The 25,938-nt window shown below is 27.7% G+C and overlaps 3 protein-coding genes across 3 annotated transcripts; 2 read left to right on the top strand and 1 right to left on the bottom strand.

The window, feature by feature from the left end:
- The first annotated feature begins 11 nt into the window (after positions 1-11).
- LOC101496797 (NADPH--cytochrome P450 reductase) lies at positions 12-5,752 on the top strand. Its single transcript, XM_004507801.4, has 18 exons — positions 12-566; positions 680-739; positions 970-1,046; positions 1,148-1,205; positions 1,299-1,385; positions 1,493-1,529; positions 2,079-2,148; positions 2,244-2,435; positions 2,519-2,611; positions 2,710-2,935; positions 3,029-3,112; positions 3,210-3,361; positions 3,673-3,769; positions 4,040-4,189; positions 4,288-4,365; positions 4,486-4,608; positions 4,690-4,806; positions 5,296-5,752. Exons 1-18 carry the CDS (start codon positions 231-233, stop codon positions 5,374-5,376), a joined length of 2,118 nt encoding a protein of 705 aa, XP_004507858.1. The 5' UTR covers positions 12-230; the 3' UTR covers positions 5,377-5,752.
- Positions 5,753-11,904: 6,152 nt separating this feature from the next.
- LOC101496464 (probable small nuclear ribonucleoprotein F) lies at positions 11,905-13,853 on the bottom strand. The gene is made up of 5 exons (XM_004507799.4): positions 13,713-13,853; positions 13,437-13,524; positions 13,264-13,301; positions 13,095-13,159; positions 11,905-12,181 (listed from the first exon to the last, which is right to left on the bottom strand). Exons 1-5 carry the CDS (start codon positions 13,716-13,718, stop codon positions 12,112-12,114), a joined length of 267 nt encoding a protein of 88 aa, XP_004507856.1. The 5' UTR covers positions 13,719-13,853; the 3' UTR covers positions 11,905-12,111.
- A 9,894-nt stretch (positions 13,854-23,747) lies between these two features.
- LOC101496140 (auxin-responsive protein IAA33) lies at positions 23,748-24,807 on the top strand. Its single transcript, XM_004507798.4, has 2 exons — positions 23,748-24,295; positions 24,503-24,807. The coding sequence occupies exons 1-2, from the start codon at positions 23,895-23,897 to the stop codon at positions 24,591-24,593; spliced, it is 492 nt and encodes a 163-aa protein (XP_004507855.1). The 5' UTR covers positions 23,748-23,894; the 3' UTR covers positions 24,594-24,807.
- Positions 24,808-25,938: the final 1,131 nt, after the last annotated feature.

Raw genomic sequence — 25,938 nt, 5'->3', positions numbered from 1 at the left:
TTTTAGCATTATTGTTTCATTTCCCTCGCAACTAATATAACCCTCTCTCACGTTCCTTCTTCACAATCACATAACACAACTAACTCTCTCTCTCTCTCTCTCTCTCTCTCTCTCTGCTCCCATCTACTTCACACCTACCAGCCTTGCAAGTTGCAACTCCAGAGACGAGAGAGAAAAACTCTTTCTTCAATTCAATTCATTCATTTTTTTCTTCGATCACCGACTCAACAATGCAAGATTCAAGTTCCATGAAATTCTCACCGTTGGATCTGATGTCTGCCATTATCAAAGGCAAGTTAGACCCATCCAACGTCTCATCTCAGGTCTCTGCTTCCCTAATGCTCGAAAACCGCGAATTCGTTATGCTTTTGACAACTTCCGTTGCCGTTCTCATCGGTTGCGTCGTCGTTTTAATATGGCGCAGATCCAACGCTCAAAAATCAAAGCCAATTGAAGTTCCTAAACGAATCATCGATAAACTTCCCGAACTTGATGTTGACGACGGTACTAAAAAGGTTACCGTCTTATTTGGTACTCAAACCGGTACCGCTGAAGGTTTCGCTAAGGTCATTAATTAACTACACTAATTAATCCTACAACAAAAATTATCATAATTAATTATCTGTGTTTTTATTTGACCATTTTAATTTAATTTATTTTCGCGTTCTTAACTCAACAGGCGATAGCGGAAGAGGCAAAAGCGCGTTACGACAAGGCTAAGTTTAGAGTAGTTGATATGGTACTGTTACTGTAACTTGCTTTCTCAATGATTCTGATTGAACCTTTTGATTCTATAGTGTTAAAAATTAATTTTATATATTTTTTTTAGTTAAATGTGAGTTTAAGGTAAAATATTTAGTATAAGTTGAACAATAAATTTGACTATAAAATTAAATTTAAGTTTTCAGAATCACTTTTGCTCTATTTTTTTACGTCGATTCTATCTATGCGTTGGGATTTGGAATACAGGATGATTATGCGGCTGATGACGATGAGTACGAAGAGAAATTCAAAAAGGAGACGGTGATTATTTTCTTTTTAGCTACGTAAGTGTTTATTTGTACCTCTTTTTAAAATAGTTATATTCATCTTTTGTGTTTGTGATGTTTTTTGTTGATAATTGTAATCAATTGTGGGGTGTGTGTAGATATGGCGATGGGGAGCCAACTGATAATGCGGCAAGGTTTTATAAATGGTTTACGGAGGTAAGTTTGACACAGAAGACTTTTGTTGATTTGATATTGAAAGTGAAATTATTAATATTGCTTTGTATCTTTATCGCATAATTGTGATTTCAGGGAAATGAGGGAGGTGAAGAATCGTTTAAGAATCTTCAATATGGTGTGTTTGGACTTGGGAACAGACAGTATGAGCATTTTAACAAGGTTTGCTTTCAATTCCTTGTACATTATTGTGGTTTTCTAAGCTTTGACTCTATTATTTGTGTTGCTAGTTGCTGTGCTTTATCTCATGTCTATGTCATTCCACACAGGTGGCAAAGGTGGTAGATGATATGCTTGCTGAGAAAGGTATATTCATCTTGATCACATTTGGTCCTTTTATGAATTTGATGCCAATTGGTAGACTTTAATTTAATATTTAGGAACATAATTTGATTTTTGGCTTGCTCTAATTAGCTGTTCTAAGAATACAAAAGTATCAACTGTGAATTTTTACCGACTTGCATCTTTGACCTGCATTCCTTCCGTTTGTTTGTTTTTTGTTACTCTCATGACACTCTCTCACAAGAAGTTTCGAATCTCAAAACGTATATCGGATTTGCAGAAAAGATTGAAATGTGTTCGTTTTTACTTGCTAGTAACCCTCTCGAGATTCTACAGATTCTAGTATAACTAGAAAACATCCTGAACGAAGGGGAATATATAAGTAGCAATTTCCCCCTTATATGAATTTAATTTCTGCTGGTTGTTATTTAATATGGTTCACATAAATCCCGGCGGCAAAAAAGTTTGTGCATTACAAAGCCTTAGAGTAACTGTTTTTTTTTTTTAAAAATCTTACCTGTGTTGATATATTCATATCATCAATCTAATTTGGCCTATCGTCGGTTACTGCAGGTGGTAAGCGTCTTGTCCCAGTGGGTCTAGGAGATGATGATCAATGCATAGAAGATGACTTTACTGCATGGTATGAAATCATTTAAGTTGATTTGAATATGATCAGCACTTGGTTTTAATACTGATGTTCAAGCTCTTTCTCCTTCACTGTGACTTATATTTCAGGAAAGAAGAACTGTGGCCAGCCTTGGATCAATTGCTAAGAGATGGGGATGATACAACTGTGGCCACACCTTATACTGCTTCTGTTTTGGAGTACCGGGTTGTTATTCGTGATCCACTAGATGCAACTGTTGACGAAAAGAAGTGGCATAATGTAAATGGTCATGCTGTTGTGGACGCTCAGCATCCAGTCAGGTGCAGTACAGCAGTATATTATATTATTTGGCAACTAGTTATACCAAACTGTAATCTGATATGTATACTTACTACTCATGCAGGGGTAATGTGGCTGTGCGAAGGGAGCTTCACACTCCTGCATCAGATCGTTCTTGCACTCATTTAGAATTTGACATTTCAGGCACTGGAGTTGTGTAAGTATCTGCATGTGGGAATATAAATGTAGAACACAATTGTCTGTATAGTGTTCTGGCATTTTACCAACTCTTACGCCCATTGTATTATTTCACAGATATGAAACAGGGGACCATGTTGGTGTTTACTGTGAGAATTTATCCGAAACTGTGGAAGAGGCAGAAAAGCTACTAGGTTTGTCACCTGACACCTATTTCTCCATCCATACCGACGACGAAGATGGGAAACCACTTAGTGGAGGCTCCTTACCACCTCCTTTCCCACCATGCACTTTAAGGACAGCACTTACTAGATATGCAGATGTTTTGAGTTCACCAAAAAAGGTGCTTCTTTTGAATTTTGCTGCACCCTTATCCCTTTATCTTGTTAATGTCATTTTATGTTAGCAATACTAATTCTTTGAACGCATTTTCTAGTCTGCCTTGCTTGCCTTAGCTGCTCATGCATCTGATCCATCTGAAGCGGAAAGACTACGACATCTTGCCTCACCTACTGGAAAGGTTGTAATATTTCTTATTTTATATACCATGAAAGGGTTAAATTAACTTTTTGTGCTTATTTTTCTCATTTGTATGTTGTTTTGGTCTGCCTTTACAGGATGAATATGCAGAGTGGGTCATTGCCTCTCAAAGAAGTCTCCTTGAGGTCATGGCTGAATTTCCATCAGCCAAACCTCCAATTGGTATATTTTTTGCAGCCGTTGCTCCTCGCCTGCAGCCAAGATACTATTCAATCTCATCATCTCCAAAGTTAGTTCTGTTTGCTACTCTTGCATAATTGTTGGTAATTCGGGATTGTGTGCTTGTAGAATTAGAGAGAAGTATAATTTGTGCACATCTATCATAAAATTTGCAATATCTGAGGTGTGCACACCAAATCCATGCCAATTACCAACATGTTTTTGGTCAACACATTTAACCCTGAATTTTCTTCAAGTCTGAGCATATTTTCAACGGCTTTAAAAGAGGAAATATGGCTTGGTTTTTTTGCCTTCTCGAGTCTTCATAGAAATATTTTATGTTGTACTTACTGTTTGGTCGTTTGCTAAAATTGTTTGCAGAATGGCTCCATCCAGAATTCATGTTACATGTGCCCTAGTGCATGATAAAATGCCCACTGGAAGGATTCATAGAGGAGTGTGTTCAACATGGATGAAGGTACTAATGTTTACCTGTTTCCTAGATTGTGATCTTACTTAAATCATTTAAGACTGACTGGGTGTAATTGTATAAAACAATTAGCTTTAAGCACACCTGAACTTGAATTTGTTAGTGGAAATGGTTGGATATTATTATCAGCCAGTGATATCTGACCACTTTTGATGGCAATACTTTGTAATAGTAGAGATCTATCGATTATTATCAGCCAGTGATTTCTGTTTGTTCCTCCATTTTAAATCATAACTAACCTTTTGTTTTGATGTTCAGAATTCTGCACCATTGGACAAAAGCCAGGATTGCAGTTGGGCTCCTATCTTTGTTAGGCAGTCCAATTTCAGACTCCCTGCTGATAATAAAGTGCCTATAATTATGATAGGTCCTGGCACTGGCTTGGCACCTTTCAGAGGTTTCTTGCAGGTTTGAATCAACAGACTTGATATTCAATTTCCCAATTCTGTCTTCCATCTAACTATCTATATGCCAATTATTTATACATGTTTCTATTTTCACTTCAGGAAAGATTAGCTCTGAAAGAAGAAGGAGCTGAACTGGGCCCTTCTGTTTTATTCTTTGGATGTAGGAACCGTCAAGTAGTAAGTCATCTATCCTTCATGCAGATTTATGATTTTATGTGGCCAAGGTTGTGTGTGTGTGAGAGAGAGAGAAGGGTAATATATTTTATATTGGTTTATTAATTTTTATTTTTATGAAAGGACTATATCTATGAAGACGAATTGAACCAATTCGTTAATGGTGGCGCACTTTCTGAGCTCATTGTTGCCTTCTCACGAGAGGGGCCTACAAAAGAATATGTCCAACATAAGATGATGGAGAAGGTGCCTACTTTTTCTCTAATACTTTTAACTGTCAATTAACAATTTAAGCCCTTCTCTTATTTAACACTTCCCTTTGCACAGGCTTCAGATATTTGGAACATGATATCTCAAGAGGGAGCTTACATTTATGTGTGTGGTGATGCCAAGGGTATGGCTAGGGATGTACACCGCACTCTGCACACAATTTTACAAGAGCAGGTATATTTCTTGTATATAATAAAAGATCTTGAAGTACTATATGTTGAAGATAGGCGATTGTCAATTTACTGTCATGTATTATTAGCCGACCACAGCCGTTTTTTATTGTGATATGTGGTTGTCATTACTTGTGTTATGTCTTATGTGAGGGCATAAGCATCTTTCTATGCATAGTCTAACATTACTTGTGAAGCACCGACACGAGACGCTAACACATAGACATTAGTGATAGTTTAAGAAAATGAAAGTGATTGAATGTAACCATACATATGTTAGTGTCAGACACTGTTATGTGTCTGATATCAAACACACCTTCAATTTAAAGTGTTGGTGCTGCATTTGTTTTCATGTTGTGCTTACCCTCAAATGTTCAATATACCATTAATTGTCTTTTCTTTTAAGATCTATTGATTACTGGTATGGTGGATTCTGAAATGTTTTTCGATTTTATGGTTAACTAATGTAACTTTCTATGCTTGTGAATTCTAGGGTTCTCTGGACAGTTCTAAGGCTGAGAGCATGGTTAAGAACCTACAAATGAATGGCAGATATTTGCGTGATGTATGGTGATGATGACCTCTGAGTGTAACAAACGGGGTCGTGGGGTTATGATAAAGCGGCCGTAAAGAGTAGTAGTGGATATATAGAAGATAAGCTATTGGAAGGGCCTTATTTGTCGCCATACACTGATGCCCTCATAAGAGGGATAAGGGGTTCCTTCTGCTTGTAACATTATGCCAATTCCTATGATTCTTTTTTACTATATTTTCAAATGTATTCTTTTTTGTTCGTGTAACTTATACTTAGTTAATACATAGACTATGTATTTTAGCTTTCTTGTATTGTATGAACCTACAAAGAGGGTTCGGAGGCACATATAATTCCTTGTATTGTATCAACCAATAAATAAAAAATTGTTTGGAGAAAAATATATACAATTTCTGCATGTATTTGTTGTTAATCTTAGATTAAGATATCCCAACATGCAATATTCTTTTCCAATGAATGAGAACTGCCGCATCTGCTGCAATTTCCATTTCTCAGTAGTTATTGCCGTTTCTTTAAGCTTATAAATATGAATTAGTAATTAAATGATAAGTTCTTTGCGTTTAATTCGATAGGTTGTTTATTTCGAATAATAAAAATGGAAATTAATTTATGCTTTAGTCCTCTTGATATAAATACTGATATTACTTTATTTAACTAGAACCATACCATTTGCAATCCGTTGCATTGCTTCAAAATCGGATAGAGAATTTATTTTTTCATATAAACGAAAGTTTACATCTCTCAAAATTTAAAATTTGAAGTATGTTGTTTGAGTACTTAACCATGGGGTTAGGATTTGATATGTGATTGTAATTACGAAAAAGTGTATGTCAAAGATATCATGATTTTAAATATATCTCAATTATTTCATGATTTGTATTAAAAATATATTTTTTTTATTTGTAGACAAAATGACAAATATTACCTAACTCATACATAGTATAATTGTGAACTTTCATTGTTGAATTCGGATAAAAATATTTATTTTATTAATATTAATATTTGTTAGTTAATAAAACATTTTATAGATCTTTGAAAAATACCTTTAATTTAAGAAAAAATTGAAACGTTACAATTTCATCAAACAAATTTTCATATATACTTGAAGGTATCAGTTTAATGCGCTTAATCTTTCTTCGGAAAGAAATGAAGAAATCTTAAACGAGAATGAAGAGAGTAATGGCTAATTAGTAAGGTGTAATGATGGCAATAATTAATGAGTCAGGGGATGCCGCCATGGCCGATATAAAATAGCATTGTTAAGTAACCATATTTGGTTTGGTTTGGTTCAACAAATTTATCAATTTCTTTAATGGTCATGAATAAATGATACGAAATGTGTAGTGAACCAAGTCAACCATATAGATAGAAAAATATCAGTTTGTGACAGTGATAGATACCGCTTCCAGACTGCAAGCTCGGATTCGGTAACATGAATGATTACTTTAATTGAATTAACGATTTGTCTATGTTGTTTGTTGGTCACCAGGGACTTCAAAGCAACCACCACCTACCCCCTACAATTACAACTAATGCCATCATTTATTTCACATGACTTTTTTTTTCCACGCTAATATAAATTTTAATGATATTAAAAATAGAAGTAATTTATAAACAAAAAAAAACAATATTTAAAACTTTTAAAAAATTAAAAATATAAATTACAAGATAATCACTCTGGACATGTGTTAACATTTTCTTTTTTATTTCATTTAAAGTAAGTGTTGTGAATGTTTTTTAAATCAAAAGGAAATAAAAAAAAACTTATAAAAAATAATCAAATTTTGTTTCATTTAAATTCGAACCTGAATTTATTAAATCTTTATTTCAAACAATTGAATTATATAAACATTTATAATTAATTTATTATATTATATATTTATAATTGAATTAATTTTTTGTAGCTTTAAAAGTCTAAAACTTTAGTTTGAGTTGTTCAGTCCTTAAGTCAGAGAATAGTGCCTAATAAGAAACATCTTAAAATTCAATGTATATTTTATTTTGCACTATATTAAATCATCGGAGTTTTTCACATTGAAAGCCGCAGAAGTTGCTGGAGGATTCTTGAAGTATGAAAATGCCAAGCATTATTGAAATTGATATATGCTACACCACTTATAGTGGAGTGCATAACTACACATGCCAACAAGTCTCAGCCGCAGAAAAAATGTTTTTTAAATAATATTATTTAGTTAGATGTTTTATACAAAAAATATTTATTTAGTTGTTATGTTAGTTTTGAGTTTGAAATTGGATTTCTTTTTTAAAAAATTCTGATGTCCAATTTTTTTCACGTGTGATTTTTTGTGAGTTTTTATTAAGTACCTTTCATACGTGTATTATTTTTTAGGCATTGATTTTCTTTTGTTCTAAATTGATTAAGGTAGTCTACTCAAGTAGGATTTAAAAGGATTTTTTGTAATGCAAAAAGTTATTTTTAAATTCTTAATCAAATACACTTATTAGATTTTAACTAAAGTAAAAAATTTAAATCAAGCATGACTTTCGCATTGAAAAATATTATTAATTTTTTTTTCTTTCAGTTTTATTTTCACATACTGCTTTTAGAGTGATACCAACATTTATTGGGAAGAAAAAAAAGCAAACGTTATTTTATTTAGATTTTACATATTTTCTTCCTTTAATACCCTGTTTTCCCTTAAAGCAATGAGGTCAAATACGCTCTTAATTTCATCATTGAATATTACATTCAATTTTTTATTTATGCAATGTCTTCATTTTATAATGAAAATCACATTTATTTATTTAAAAAATATTAAAAAATGATAATAAATAAAAAATTGAATAATAATTTTATTAAATTATATTTATTCACTATTAATATAGGTGAAGGGGCTAAATTTAAAGTTCATTATAGATGTCATTTAAAAATTGAATTAGCATGACTCGTATAATTTGGTGCTACTATTTTAGGTTGTTGTCATGTTTTTTATATCAACTTTACAAAGTTGTATTTATTAAAAGGTAGGCTCAACAATTAAATTGAAAACGCCCTACAGATTCATAAATAACTTTTACTTTTTTGAAAAAATAATATGAAATAGCCACTCACACAATGTTCACACTCTTGTTAGATGTTAGGGTGCCCATAGAACAATTTTGTTTCTAAGTTTTGAGCTACCAACTTGATTTTATCGCACCATTAATTATTGAAGAAATGGAATAAATTATTTACCGTAAAAAAATAAGCGAGCAATGGTTTCAATAAGGAAAAAAAACAACCGAACAATTGGGATATAATTAGTTAATAGCGTATAGTTACTAAATTAATTAAAATATTTGATAATATTAATAATTTAATTAGTTTAAAATGAAAAATAATGTAAAAATAAAATTAAAAATAAAATTAAAAATAAAATTAGAATTTATTAATTAATAATTAAAATATTTTAAATGTAGTAATTTATGTTTTATGAATCTAATATATTATTTATTTATTTATTTTCCAATTTTACTTATTTTAAATTAAAAATAAATAAATTAGTTACTATAAAATATTATATACTTTATAATTATATTATTTATAAATAATTTTAAAAATTATGATGAATAAATTAATTATTAATCTTATACTTTATTTATTTATTTTAAAATTATAATAAATATATTTTAAAAATAATAAACTATAAACTCATAAATTATTTGAATTACCTTATTGAAAAACAACATTGTAAGCTAAAAGCTTATAAACAACCGTGACCAAATAACTCTTACTATAAGCTAGTTTTTCTCCTTGCCAAACATATCATTTAATTTAAGTTTCTAATGTATTAAACTTATTATTAAAGATTCACAAAAAAGTGATAGGACCACGTTAACTCGGATAAAAATCCAATTTAACTTTTAACTTGATTGAATTCTAGATTTGTGATAATTTAATTTACATACAAGATAAAAGTTTAAAACTAAAAAAGCTAAATAGAATAGTAAAAATAATATGAAATGTAATTTTCATGTTTATTAGATAAATATATAACTTCAATATGCATTTAATCGCGCCGTAAAATGTAAATTAAAATTGATTTTAGTCCATACAAAACAAAAAAATTTAATTTAAATTTGTTAGCTTAACGGTTGAAATAATTAATAATTTAAAATTTATTTCTAATAAAATCTAATAAATTTAGCTTTAGTCCATACAAAATAAATTATAGTCCTTACATAATAAAAAAAAATTAGTTTTATCTCGTATATAATTTTTATAAATAAATTATAATTAATGTATTATAATTATTATTTTGAAGGTAAAAATAATAATTTTAACTAATTTATTAATTACCAACATATATCATGTCTATGATAATAAATTACATTGGTTTCTTTTGAGACTCATTTTCAAACAAAGAATTTAAAATTTTTATAGTTAGTGTATTATAATTGTTCTTATTTTTATGTTGACAATATTAAAAATACTAATTATAACTACTTTTTTGTTGTCAAATTTTTGTCCATGCATGATTTTTATAATACATTTGTAATTAATATATTATAATAATTTCTATACTTATTTATAAAACATAAAAACTAAATTTAATTAATTAATTAGAGATAAATATTTGTTTCATATATGAATTGTATGTTTCAACGAACAACGTGAAAATTTATGTTACTTGTAATTTTTTTCACAAATAATATTATTTTATATCTTCTAAATAAAAATGATAATAGTTATAATACATTAATTATAATTTGTTATAAAAATCGTATATGGGAGTAAAACAAATTTTTATTTATTATGTAGGGACTAAAATCAAATCTATTGTATTTTACCTAAAAAGTTTTTATGTTATCTTTTAGAGACTAAAATCAAATTTCTTAAATTTTGCTAAAACTAGCATTAAAGAACGAGACATAAATGTTTACAACATAATCCTAAATAAATTGCATATATACAAAGGGGGTTTATTATGTTTTATTTTTGGGTAAAGAATCAATTATCAAGTCTAAGTTATACTTATCGCAAGTATGGGTAGGAAAAGGCTAAAACGTCTCTCATGAGTTTATGATATGATCTATTTATGAGTTTAGTCTGAGCTGATCTCTTTAATAAAAAAGTTATGTTCAATTTTTTTTTAAAATCTATTAATTTAAATAGACCAGACTCAAGCTTACAAAAAAAACTTATTAGACTTGATATATTATTTATTAACATTGTTATTTTTTACAAATATATATTATTTATTAATATTGTTATTTTTTATTATTGTTTATTAATATTAGTATTTGTTATTTTAAATTTTCTAACTATGAGTTTATTTTGTTTATTTATTTGTTTTGAAAGGTTGTTGCATTCCAAAGTCCGGCGAAGTCTCCTTTGACTTTGGATGTTCTCACCCTTAATCGCAAGGTAGTGGGCTGTTCAAACTCTTGGAGTACCTTTGGTGAATTCAACATAAATTGTTTAAGTGGGATTTATTTTGCCACATTAAACTCATTCATTTAACTATATTGATCTTACAACTTTAATAAATTTATTAATATTTATTTTTATTATAACTTAAAATATTAATTTAAATTTTAAAATTTTAGTTAATATTATTATACATTATTTTAATTTTAATTGAAAATAATATTGAACTTAATTTTTTATAACAATAATAAAAATTAAATATTAAATACATGACATAAATAATTAAGAACGATAAAATAAATAATAAATTTAAAATTTCCATCTTTTAGGATGTTAACAATTTAAATGATAAAACTAACATTAGGATGTTATAATTTTGCAGCAACCAAGATTATTGAAAATTATATGGATTGGGATCCATTTGCCACAAACAATTCTTTTTTGAAATAATAAGTAAAAAATATTGTTAATAGAAACTTAAAGAGAAAAAATTATGAAAAAAAAATTAAGATTAAAAAAAGTTATTTCAATTAATAAGAAAATAAATTTTATATACAAAAAATGTAAACAGACGTAAAATTCAGTCAGTATTGAATTTGTGTGCTAATAATGATATGACACAATTAAATTAGATAAAATATAATTATTATCAATATTTTTCTCCTTTTCTTTTATTTCTTATTTGCAAAAGTAAACATGAAACTCTTTTCGAATAAAAAATAAAGAAATTGATATTAATTAATCACAAATTCAATTTTATCCAACTTAATGACATAACAAATGAAGACAAAAAAATCATACAAAGTTGTAAAACATGGAGAAGAACTAAAAGTTAATGGGCATATTTTAGGCACTAGTGAGATTTACTGTCTTTACTTTTTGCTATTTGTAACAACATAAAACGGATCTTTTTTCCACTTCCACATACTCTCTTAAAAATAATTTTTTTTAAATACTTTACTTCAAAATTAATATACAAAAATGCAGATTGCGTGGTAAGAGATTGCATCTCCATATCACGCTATCCTGAAAAACGAAAAACTTTTATATGCAACGTCATAAAATAGGAAGAAAAAAAATCATTTAAAAAAAATCATCTTTTACATGGTTGCATCCTTCACTTGCAACCTCTTGAAAGTAAAAAAAAAAAAACTGACATTTTTGTATATTCTTTAAAATCCACATAAAACTATATGTTACTTCAAAAAGAGTCTAAACAACATCAGATTTCCGTTGAATCACGCCAACATCAAGGGAATCATTGATTCAAATCTCTACACATAACTACACAAAGATAAACGCCTGCTTTTAGGTGAAGATACAATAACAGTAAAAACAAATTGAGTTCTATTTATGCCCATAACAGTTAGCTGATTTTTTTCATTCTAGTCTTCTGCAGCATCTTCAATTTCTTCATCTTCTGGTACACCACGAAGGTAGAGAACATTGTTGCATCTACAAATACAGAGTAAGAGATTAGACCCGACTGTCATATTGAGAAATGACACTCTTACGAGAAGTCAGAGACATAAATAAAAATACTGTTTTGTTCAAATGAACAAAGACACGCGCACAATAGGACCAGAAAAAGTAATGCATATATTATTTCGAATGCGACCACTAGACATTTTGACTATGTTAAGAAATAAACACCACCAAATTGTCACACACTCACCCTTCTAGTAAAAAAAGTATATTTGGGATAACAGTATGACGTGAATTTCACCATTGCTAAAAATATTTGGGTTCGAAATTTAGATAATAAACATAACCACAGTATAACTTATCACTTCATCAAACTCTTGCAGTTTGTTTTCATTTGGGGTTTGATAAAAATACCCTATCGCATAACTAAGACATCTAGGCTAACCATACCACTAAAATAAGCAAAAGAATTGAAGAAAGTGGTTTTAGCAATATCAGTGTTGTCAATGTCAGATCGCAGAAAATAATGCTTTGTTTGAATCCTGCAACACTTCAGTGCTACAACACCGCTATATTTACCATTAAACAACACTTTGTAGTTTGAACTAAATTGTGTACTACAGAACAAGGGTGACTTCGTTAAATTCCACTATGGTATAGCTCTAGCCTCTATAGTGCCACTATTGATGCTATTAGAAACATTGAGCATTATAATTATAAACCACTTAGGTTTGGATCACTTTATTCAAATAAAAAATCAGCAGAATTCAAATATCATATACTGATTATTTTTCAAATGCTAGATAAACAAAACTTAGTTCGCAATTTTTACATTACTTAAAAAACACAGTAAAAAGAAAAATCTAAATTAAAAATTCATCCGCGTGTACTGGAAAAAGACCTAAACCACTAGCAATAAAATAGTTTAGGAGATGCAAGTTACCTGATCAAAATCTCTCCTAAATTTCCAGTAAATGATCCCTCAATGTACTCTTCAGTGTTGGCCAGCTACACAGGTTCCAAATATTAAAAAAAAGTTTTAACAACAAAGCAAAGAAGTACCAAACAAAAATTATCATAAAGAACACCCGTGAGAGTATCTGGAATTGTACCTGCAAGTTCATATACGAATCAACTGATACAAGATAACCTGCAAAAAAAACACAAATTAATAACTTACTAAAAAATAGCATAAAGTTTATAATTCCCCATCAAATAAACACGGAAAAGAAAAATGAAACTGTTATCAAACAAAATAAAATTTACAATATAATGAAGGACCTACCTTTGTACTCCATTCCCCATTTTAGTTTCACAATAACAGGCTTCCCAGTCAAATTGTTCAAAAAGGGTTTGGGATTAACAGGTATAGTCTGCAAAACATGAATTAGAAAATAAAATGCACATTAAATCAATTTTCCAGAAATTTCCATAAAAATAATGCTTCAGAAAATTAGTTCAGATTCGTCCATGAACTGTAGCTTTAGGGCAATGCATTAAGGAATAACGATAATAAGGTAATTGAATGCGTAGAAGATGATGGATGCGAGAAGATACTCACGGCCATTGTAGAACGGAGACGCTGAAATGGTGAAGGATTTCTTCTCTCTGTCTCGGATTGAAAGTGGAAAAATTAGGGTTTTGTTGCCGATGAAATTGTGATGGGCTTTTATTATTTTCGGGTAGCCCAATAGCCCGCTACTCGTTGAAACAGTTTTGTTTTTTGACGTGAATGTTTTAAAGATATTTTCTTGGGGCTTCCTATCTACACTTCCCTAATTACTCCCACACACCCCTTCACCTTCTTGGTGTTCAATTTTAGTAATGTTTTTTTTTTTTGGAAAATACTATTTGGCTAACTTTATTATAAAAACGACGTTTTTTTTAATGCATAAATTATTTATAAAGTATTCTTTATGATTTATCATTGTTAGAAAAAATTAAATTACCAACATCAATTAATGATGAAAAGAATGAAATTAGTGTTCAACTTTATTTTCTCTAACATTTAGTGACTAAAGTAGAGAGAAGTATCAAATTTTTACTTCACCGATTCAACTTTTTCTAGTTGTTTATGTAACCATTGTTTTGGTAAAAAAAAATTCAAAACTAAAATAATAAAATTCAGTTAAGATCAACAATGTTTCAGCAATTACTAATGTTTAGTTTTTTCTTGCTATTTTTTTATAACAAAAATTATTTAGAAGCTTTTGACTTGTTGTTACCCTTCTAAAAGAATTAAGAATATACATAAAAAAATCTAAAAGATACTCAAAATTTATTTGAAAATAGTTGTTGATGTAAGTTGTAAAAAAATTAATGGGAAAATAAATACAATATAAATTTTATTTTTCTTAAAAAAATTTAATTTATTAAATTTAAAATATTTTTTCTATTTTGTAACAAACAAGCTTAAATGTGTTATTTATAAAAGTGATTTTTTAAAAGAAATCTATTACTAGTAAATATGTTGCGAACTAATCTAAGGGTAGTCAGAAATATTCATTAATTTTGTTTGGATCCCATCCGACTTAAAAATAACGTGAAATTTTATAATGAAAAGACAGTTTGTTTTTTTTACAACATAATAAAAAGATTGTTGGATCTCTACTTAAAGGTTGCAAACATAAGTTTGGGCTTTGAATCTAAATCAATAATGTATAGTATATTTTTGATAAAATCTAAGATCTTAATTTTTTAAATGTAAATTCAGTTTTTACATACAGAGAACCAGTGAATGACTCTTATGAATAAACTCAAATATTATATTAAGTCTAATTTATATTTATAAAATAAGACAAAAAATATATTTTTTTTATAAATTATATTTAAGTCTTATTTTTATTTTAAGTAAGACTTGACTTTCCAGTATGATTATAAATAGTTAATAAAGTAAAAAGAGCAAATCAAATAATGGATTGATATTTGAACGCGTTCATAATTTATTATTACACATAATAAGATTCTCACATAAGCCAGCGAATTTCATTTTTGAGAGGTAGTGTATGAACACTTACTTGGCTTTTACACAACCGAAATAATGTAGTGTCTCTAGAGAGACAGATGACACAAACTCCACACATTGTCGAATCCCAAAGTGAGGAATTTATGATTCCAAGTTGCAGCACAAGAGGTTGCTTGAGTTGTTGAAAAAGCCAATTGTCACCTGCTTTTGTGTTTTTGGAGTTGTGCTACTTCAATTGGAAGCCTTGTTTATGTAACTAACAAAATATTTGTGAAATGAGAAAATAGTTCAAGTATAAGTACACATCAAATGATAAGTCTCCTATTTGATTAATTTAGTCACGTATTAATCTAAACTGTGTTATCTTCAATTTGATTGCTTTTTCAAGGGATTTATGTTTCACATATGCAACCAGCAAGTTTTATTATTATTTTTTATGTTAAAAACACTACATTTGAAATATCAAAACGATTAAATCAAATTGTTTAACCATGATAAAAGCATTCTTAATTTATCTCAAGGATCTAGCTCTAAAAGTTAAGCCAACCAATACATCAATTATCAATTATGTAAAACAAAAACACATAATATGCATAAAAAGTTAGGAACAACAAGCCATATCTAGGTGGAATGGATGGATGAAGAATGAAAAACAGAGGTTGAAAAAAAACCTCCACAAGGGAGGGAAAATACTCAGGCGACGCTAGGAAGTGAAACCCTAGTGTTTCGTGTTTTATTCTCGTGCAGCCAACAAATTAATTAACAATTTAAACACAATGTTTCGTATAATTGTCGTTGTTTAATAAAGTGGTCTCTGATATTTTAGTTGTACACTTTCTCTAGACTTAATTATAAATAAAAATACATAAGTTTACTCTTATTAAAGATGATTTATTAAGTGCAATTAATTTTAAAAAATATATAGATTTATTAATATATCTCTAGTTTTAATGATCATCTTTTCACAATATTGAGAATTTAATTTAATATTTTTAGAATAATAGCATTAAATATAGATAAATTAATTGATGTTTGTTTATATTTGAATCCAATAAATTTAAATAATTTTTGTCTTCATATTATTGAATCTAAGAGGGAGTATACTAAGGATTAGGTGATGAAGTTTTTGGCGATTAAAGTTTCTTTTGCTAAGTGCTTTAGACGATTTAAAATATACTCCATGTATTATTTTTATATTATTACTTTTTTACTTTTTATACATATCAAAACAATCAATAAAATTTATTATTTTTTATGTTATTATTTAACTTTTTCTATAATATCTTTAATTATTTACATATTTTTTTTTATACAAATTCATAATTAATATTATATTAAACATAACAAAAATTAAAATTAAAAAAACTGTAAATGTGATCATTAATAAAAAATAAAGGAGAAAGTACTTTTTATGTATATATAAGAAGGAGGAAGTACTTATTAATTTTAAAAAAATCGCACATCTTTTTGTTATCAATGATTAAGGTCAACATAATCCAACTGTAATATCTTGAAACTAGGTCCTGCCCACTTTGAATTGAAATAGTAATCCAATTGGATATCAAATTCTATTATTTTTATTTTAAATATAATTTTGATTATTTATTTTTTAATTTAATATTTATTTTAATTTTTTATTTTTTAAAAATAATGTATTTTAATCATTTTTATTATGACTATTTTAAATAATAGTATAATTATTGTTATAAACTAATAAAATCAGATAAAATTTTGAATTAATTGTAAAATTAAGTATGCAATTTTAATATAAATATGTGAAAATATAGTAAATTTTGATATATGTCACTTCTTTCAAAGAGTTTGTATATATTTCGAATAATGCAAAAATAAATTTTTTTCAAATGCAAGTCTATTATTTGGTTAAATAATTTTTTTTAAAGAATGTTATAGTAAATACATGTTAACAATTGTTAGAAAGTATTTCAATAATTGAATGTTGTTATAATTTTTTTTTGTAATTATAACAATGATTAAAATACACTACTTATAAAAGATATAAGACTAAAATAGTTAAAATAAAGATAAATAACCAAAATAAATATTAATTAAAAAAACAAATGAATAAAATAAATTAAAATAATTTATTAATTTGTGTATAACAACCACGAAGAAATTTTTTTTTATATACAAAATACAGCACTGATGTATTTTTTTTGACAAAAAATAAATAACCAATAGTGTATATATCGAACTTCTAAGTATTTTACTTTTATATTCTATTTTTATTTAATTTATTATTATTATATATTAAATTGAAATTTATTGAATTAAAACATTTAAAATGGCGTAAGATGGAGATACAATCATTCAAATGAATTTATTTTTCTCTAAAAGGAAGTCGCATCTTAGAGATCCGATTATCTATTGTCTTTTATTTTATATTTTATTTTTTATAATAAATGATTCATGATTAATTTAAAAAAGAAAAAACAATGAAAATAATTAAAAAAAACCATCTCTTGCGACATTTTATTAAAGAAAAAAAATATTTCAATTGATTATATCTCTGCCTTGTCACTTTAAAAGTAAAAAAAAAAAAGTAAGATATTTTAATAAATAAATTTTATATAAAATATAATTAAAAATTTTAAATAAAAAAATTATAAAAGAAATTCAACCGATTTTGTGTTAAGAAAAAAATAATATAGATCGAAAAGATGGAGTGGAAAAGAAAAAGAAAAACTATTATACCTTTGCAAATATGATCCAAAAACTTTTATTGACAGAGGAAGCAAATTAAACGCAATACTTTACTTGGGTTTATAAATATTGCAAACCTTTCGGCGACAGCAGCGCGGTCGTCTACATTGCTCACGCACAATGCAATTTTCAAGATTGTTCTAAACTTTTTTTTAGTGTCATCTCGTGTGCCTAGTTATGCTTGCTTTTTCTTGAAGTATCAAATTAATTTTTTATGGCCATCCCTATGAAAATTGTATTACTGTAATTTGATCTCGACAACAGGACCAACCATTAATTTAAATAAACTATTTATATTTTTATTACAAAAAGTTTAAATGAATTGAATTTGAAATCTACTAAGTTCAAACATATCTTGACATTAAGAGATTTATAAAGGTATTTACAAATTATTACCCATAACATCGCTGATAATGTAAATTTAATATATGCTTTTGCGGAATATAAATTATTTTCTTACCAGTTGGACCAATCTCCTAAAACAAATCAACTAGGTGCATGCTACAAGGATAATCAGTTTCCTTGTAAAAAGATCAATCCTGAAAACATCATTCATCTTATATTCTCATATAGAATCAACAAAGGATCAATCTGAGTCACATTTGTTCCAGAATTTGAAGAATCAAAGACATGCTTCAATAAAGGCATAATACAAGATCATTCTTCAAATGAGGCAAGTGCAAGTACAAAGCTACAAGATGTAAAGAACACTACTGATTGTACCTTTCTAAACCTGCACACGTGACTGAAAAGCATGCACTCAAATCAGACATCTGACACAATCACAAAGTACAAGTTAGTTCATCACAAACAAATTCGAAGATCAATCCTGGTTCTCAAGATCGATCTTGGATGCAGCTGTGATTACTCTTGTTTTATGACAGACTTTATCCAACAGCTTTTTTATGACAGCTGGCCCTATTTCAACGGCCATATGAGCTGTCCCAGGTCTTCTTGAAGTCTATAAATGCAGCTTCAAGATGAAAAACAAAAACAACTCAAAGTGCCAAGAAAAACATCAATCATTCAATCATACTTGAGTTTCTCTCACTCAAATGCATTGAATCCGTTCTGATTTTTCCCATTCGATTCCTAGAATCATTCTTGTGTTTTTCTCTATCAATGAATCAGATCTCAAACAAGAGTTGAGACATATCAGATTCTAACAAAAACAATCTCATCATTATAGTAAAACTCAAACTATAAGAGTTTAATATAGTTTGGGTAGGTTGTAAGAAATCCTATCAAGGTTGATAGGTAACTTGATTGAACTCCTTTTTGGGTGGAAATATTTTAACTTTGTAGTAGATCAAGGTTGATCTAAACCAGGTGTTGTAAAACCAAGAAGGTTCTTTGTTTTAAATACTTAGTGGAAAATCTCACGGTTGTGAGGACTTGACGTAACCCGAGTTGGGTGAACCAGGATATATCCTTGTGTGATCTCTCTATCTCTATTTATTTTATGCATTACAATCAGAGTTTATATTGATAACATTGATATTGCTATTTTTTACTAACCAAGATCAATCTTCGTTATAACCAAGATCAATCTTGAGTTGAATTTTCAGTTTTAAACATGAATATTTTAAAAGGGGCAATTATAATTCAAACTTCCCTTCCTTATAATTGAAATTGTTAACTTCAATGTATATGAACTAATTATGAATTCCTTTTGTTTTTTTGTTTTCTTAAAAGGTTTCTGCACTGCAGACTTGTTAGTTATTATTTTATTAGATTTGATTATAATTTTATTAGTTTTCCTTTTATATAAAGGCATAATTTAGTCTATTTAAAAAAATGTAAAATATAATATTTTAATATGAATAAAGTTTTTAAATAGGCTTTCAGGTCATACTAGACTTTTAAAAAGGTCAGACTAGGTCGGAAAAAACCTCTTGATAGGTCGTAGGTCAAACTTATGCCTAAAAAATTAATCGTAAGTCAGACTCGGGTCTTTGAAAATTTGGTATGACCTGGCCTATTATCACCCCTATTTGCGTGTTTGGATTTTACCTTTCATTCATTTTTCAATTTTGATTTTTATATAATTTCATTTTTTTCATTTTAAAAATAAATAATCTTTTTCAAATTTTATTAAAAATGATTTAAAACTTAAGGGGTTGATTTATTCAACTAATTTATGGAAAGAGAAAAAATGAAATGCCTAGAGTTTAAATCTCGGTGGACGAAAAATAATATTAACACAATCAAATGGCCGCGTTATAAAAAATTTGAGGGTGAGATTGAGGGGTGAATAATAATTATCATCTCTAAATATATATGATGTTATTATTTTAGTTCACGAATTACTTTTGGAACTCTCGAACTTCTTCCAGTGTTTCATCCAATAGAATTGTCATTGTGAGAGAACATCAAATACCACTATATGACAAACGCACAAAAAGAATGAAAAATATTTAAATTTTATTGGGTAAAAGTGCAAAGAAAAAAAAAAGTGTTCATTTGTCATATAGTAGAATGACAAAGAGAATTAAAAATACTTTAAATGTCATAAAGTAGAATCATATTGCATACATAAGAACTATTTCACACATATTAAGAAAACTTGATAAATAAAAGAAATAGATGATTTATCCTTATCTATCATTAGGGATGAGAATAGGCTAGACCGTCCGACAGGGGCCTATGGTCTGGCCTACTTATGGTCTGGCCTGTTTAATAAAAAGGTCAGGTTCAAGCTGTTTTTAAAGCCTATTTATATAAATAGGTCAGGCTTATGCTTGTAAAAAAGCCTATTAGGCCTGATAGGCCGGTATATATATATTTTATATGTATTTCATTCTCTATTTTTTCTTCTTCTAATTTCCATTGTACTCACTCCAACAAACATGTACGAAAACAACATATTTTTTTTATAAAAACCGATATTATTTATTTGTTACTTTATATTTTATAAAAATCAATACTATTTATTTGTTATCTTTATATATATTATTAGTATATAAATTTAGAAACCCTAATTGTTTATTATTACTGAATATGAGTTTGTTTTAGAGGTAATATTCCAAGATGTTTGAGATGATTTGTTTAGAGGTAATATTCTGAGTTGTTTGAGAGGTAATATTCCGAGTTGTTTGAGAGGATTTGTTTAGAGGTAATATTCTGAGTTGTTTGAGAGATACTAGTAGGTGCGTTTGTTTCAATAAAAAATTTATTCTTTTAAACCAAAAACTATTTTTTAGGGTTTAAAAGGTATTTGTTTCATATTTTTAAAAAATTATTTTGTTAGAAAAATTATTTTTTTATTTAATATATATATACATATACACATTAGTATTGGTATATGGAGAATCATATAAATCGATATGTGTAGAGCATCATGTAGCTATAGATAATTGTTTATTTATTACCTTTATATATATATATATTATTACTAAATATGATGTTGCATGAGAGGATTTGTTTGAGAGGTAATAATCGGAGTTTGTTTGAGAGATAATAATGGGTGCTTTTGTTTTAATAAAAAATTTATTCTTTTAAACTAAAAATCATTTTTTAGGATTTAAAGGGTGTTTGTTTCATTTTTTTTTAAAATTATTTTGTTAAAAAAATTATTTTTAATGTGAATAAGACTTTTAAATAGGCTTACAGGCCAGACCATAATAGGCCGTAGGCCAGGCTCAGGCCGAAAAAAAAACCTATCATAGGCCGTAGGCCTCAAAAATTCATCGTAGGCCAGGTTCAGGCCTTTCAAAGCCTGGTCTGGCCTGGCCTATTCCCACCTCTATCTATCATTTATATATTTATATCGTCATAAATGCAAAATGGATAATAATAACTTACAAGTGATACACATTATATTAATTAGACGGTACAATTTGAAAAACAAAATTAAAATTACATAGAAACTAAAAGTAACAGTTTTTTTGAAACAATGTTTTACAAATGTGACATTTATTTTGTGATAGAAGAATTAACGTTAAACCTACAATTTTGCATCAACCACAAATTATCATGGAAGATGATATCTAAATGTAAGCATGAATCAAAATCTCCATCGGCAACACACAACATTAAACATGTAACTTTGTACTAACCCTAAATGCATGAATGAATGATCCACCAAATGTATGCCTGAACCACAAGCTCCATTAATTAGTGTGTGAATTAATCAAACAATCTTGCGCGCATAAATTTTGTGTCGATCACTAAGAATGATATTATGATAACCAATTAAAGATTGTATTACTCAAAAGAATACGTGTATTTATTGTCCTCTATTTAAAAATGAATGAATAAAACGTAACCATTGTTGTAACAAAATACTTAGTTGATTTTGTTTAGTTTGGTTAAGTCCAATCAATTTGTTTTGATATAAAACTTAATAATAACTTTTGATAAGGAAATACTTAAATTTGCAAAGTTTTATACATACAAATTTTGTTTAATTGATTTGAAATATATTGATGTTTGATAATCAACTTGGCAGTTACATTATTGAAAGTAGTAACAAATGAGTTTTTATAAAATTATATATATATATATAACACTCCAACACACTCCAACTAATTGTAATTATCCATAACACACTCCAACTAATTGTAACAGGTATCTAACTATGTATATCTACAACTTCTCTTGAATTAACTTGTATGAAATATTATAATATGATACATAAATAATAAGATAGAGTGAGTTATAATATTTTATTTCATATATGTATTCTATTAATAAGATAATGCTTTTAAATTTGTAAAACTTAGCTGCCTTCTTCTTTTTATATCTATTTCTTCTTCGTTTTTTTTATCCGTGATTTAGAGTAATTTTTAGTCTGAATTCATTTATTGCATTGTTTTTTCTTTTATTTTTATATAAAAAAATGGTCTTTGCATATATCTAATTTTTTTCTTCACGTTTTTATGTGTTTTGTCAATGATGCAACGTTGTTTTGTTTTACGTTTTGATAGACATTGTTTAGTTTTTAGTCTTTTTGCATTATTTGTTTAGTTCAAATTAATAGATCTACTTTATTACAGCCGGTGACTAGATCATCAATATTATATATCTTAAAATATGCGTATTTTAATCATTTTAATTTTTTACATTTATATATATTTTATTATTTTATACAACTATTGTGAATTTATTCACAAATTATAACATTTTTTATTTTAACATTCTGAATTGAAGTTACATTTTATGTATTCTAGTCAATATATCGTATTGATTTGAATGAATGTAATTTATTTAACGAGTGAGATAGTTTGACAAGAAGAAATTAAGTTAGGGGAGTAGAGTATATTAAATGGTCTTGAGAAGAAAAAAAAGTAATTAAGGAACGAGAGTGGGATGGATTCTAGACACCTATCTGACCACTCCCGACATTTGTGCTACCTCTCTCACTTTCTCACAACACGACTCTATGTACGTTTCATTTTTCAACAAATTAATTATATCCGTATCATTTTAAATTGTTTGATTTGAATTATCGTCATTTTTTCAAAAAACAATTATCAGTTTTTGTTGTATTTAATAACAAATAAGTTTTATTTATTTGAATATCTTTATTAAATTAAATGTAGTTAGTGTGTTTAAGTCTTAATTTGTCTCGAGTTCAAACCTCACAAATTCACAGTTGCGTGAGTTAATTAACGTAAAACTTATAAGATAAAAAAAATTAAATATAGCTAATAAAAAAATTTAATAAGTTAAAATACAATAAATATGATTATATTAATGGAAAAATATTAATAATATCCTAATATTGTAAAAAAAAAAAAATAGAGACAAAAGAATACAAGTAAACACTTTGATATTTAAAGTTGGATGTACTGAGAAATATTTTAAAAACACTTGTTAAAAAATTAATTTTGTTTTGAAAAGAAAAATATTTGAACTCTTAAGATTTTAAATACGTAACTTGTAATACACTAAAAGAAAACTTTATATATTTGAATCACCCTTTGTTAACATTTCTCTTTAAAACTTCACATACATATACATGCATGATGAAAGATATATAGTGCCCCACAAATGAACTCTTTTTAGTTTTGATGAGTTTAATTCACACATATATTAATTTCTTCTTCTTCTACGATGAACAGTTTTGACCCCCAAAGATGGCAACAAGATAATAGAAGAGAAAAGATAATAGATGCATCTTTGAATGTCTATGGAAATACTAGTAACAAGAAAACAAATACGGGAAAGTATAACAAAATTGAAGGGTTCCTTGGAGTAGAAGATGAAGATCTTTTATCCGCAGTTGTTCCTGCTGTCACAGTTGTGTTGGAGGGCCGTGCGATTTGCCAACGCATTAGCCTTCATAATCATGGAAGCTACACAAGTCTCGCCAAGGCTCTCCGCCAGATGTTTGTGGACGGCGGCGACGAAGACGACCACGATGATCTTGATCTCTCTAATGCCATTCCTGGTCATCTTATTGCTTATGAAGACATAGAGAATGATCTTCTACTTGCTGGTGACCTTACTTGGAAGTAAGGATTTCTTCTTCAGCTTTTCTTTCTTTATAAATGCATCTCACTAATTTCAACTTTTTTTAGTAATTTGTTACAGAAATTCGATACGAGTTTCTGGTTTTTTGTCTTTGATTTTTCATCCTTAATTCAAATTTTGTAAATTTTTTTTTTTTAATTCTTATAATGATTCTGATGGTTATGTATTTGCATTTAAAATTTGATTAGAGATTTTGTACGTGTGGCAAAGAGAATTCGGATAGTTCCGGCGAAGGGGGAGTCAAGGAAATTAGGTACAGCTAGTACAAGAGAGGCATAAGCTAGCAGCATATCAACACCTGAAAGATGCACGGTTAATCATAATTTTTGGGATGTTCATTTTAGTTGTGCTTTTTTAAATAAAAAACTAAAAATAAATTTGAAATTTATTAGAAAATGCATTTAATACGATGGTCAGGATTGATCTATATAAAATGAGCTATCCAGTATTTCTTCCGTTTCTATTTATAAATAAAAATAGGTTAAACAAAATACATTATTTTTGTTGATTAATTTTTATTTAATAATAAAAACAGAGTGAATATAAAGCAAGCAAGAAATGCTGGTTAATGATAAATAAGTTAATTAATAATGATCAAATTGAAAGTACGTGTAGAGATGTGCTTCTGTTTAAATTAAAAATTAAGGGCGCGTTTTTCCAATTTGCACATGGTTATTTTTTTACTTTTTGTATTTTATCTTCTTTTTTAATTTATCTCCCCTCTATCTCGAATAATTCGTATATAGTAATATGAATTTATATATATTATTTAATAAATTACTTTCAAAGTTATTAAGAAATGTAATTAATTATAAATAGTTTTTTAGATTTCTAGTAAAATACAAGTTAAATTTATTAAATTGTATTTTTTAAATATTAAATATTTAATTATAAATATTAAATATTTTGAATTAAATAAATGTTGTATTAAAAATAATAAGTTGAAATTAATTTACTTTTACTTATAATAATGATCAAAATTTAAGATATTTTTTTGTTTATAATAATGATAAAAAATATAATATATATATATGTGTGTGTGTAGACTCAACTAATATGTCTAAATATCTTTCTTAACTTGACTTTCTCTCTTTGTTAAAAAATAATCAAGAGAGACCGTAAGAATTATTGCATTGCTTTTCATAATTAAAAATTGCACTTCCATTGTATATTTTTTGGCACTCTTACCACTTTTTATTTTTATTTTTAGATTTTTACTTTTATATAAAATGTCCTATAGTATATTATTAGGATCTTAATTATGTGTTATTTTATTGTTGGGGTTGTACCTGAAAATTAAGTAACTTTCAATTCAAAAGGAAAGCATGAGGCTAAGAATCTAAGATCTTCATTTCAAACATTCATGCTAGAGTACCAAAGGATAATGACTAAAAAAGTTTAAACCATTTCCCTTAATAAGAATTAGGGATTAGCTAGCTTTGATAATTTATTTAATTCCATCATCATATCATTTGGTGTAATTCAACAGCTTTTGATGGAAAGCTAGTTAATTAGCGAGGCAAGTACTAGTATACCATGACCTTAGCCCAATAATCTTTTGATGATTTGATTGATCATGTAGTATTAGAGTTGTGTGTTTCTTCTTTAATTGTGCTAAAAAAGA

Source organism: Cicer arietinum, chromosome 7, assembly GCF_000331145.2.
Source record: "Cicer arietinum cultivar CDC Frontier isolate Library 1 chromosome 7, Cicar.CDCFrontier_v2.0, whole genome shotgun sequence".
Classification (NCBI taxonomy): domain Eukaryota; kingdom Viridiplantae; phylum Streptophyta; class Magnoliopsida; order Fabales; family Fabaceae; genus Cicer; species Cicer arietinum.
This window is presented reverse-complemented; position numbering and strand designations above follow the sequence as displayed.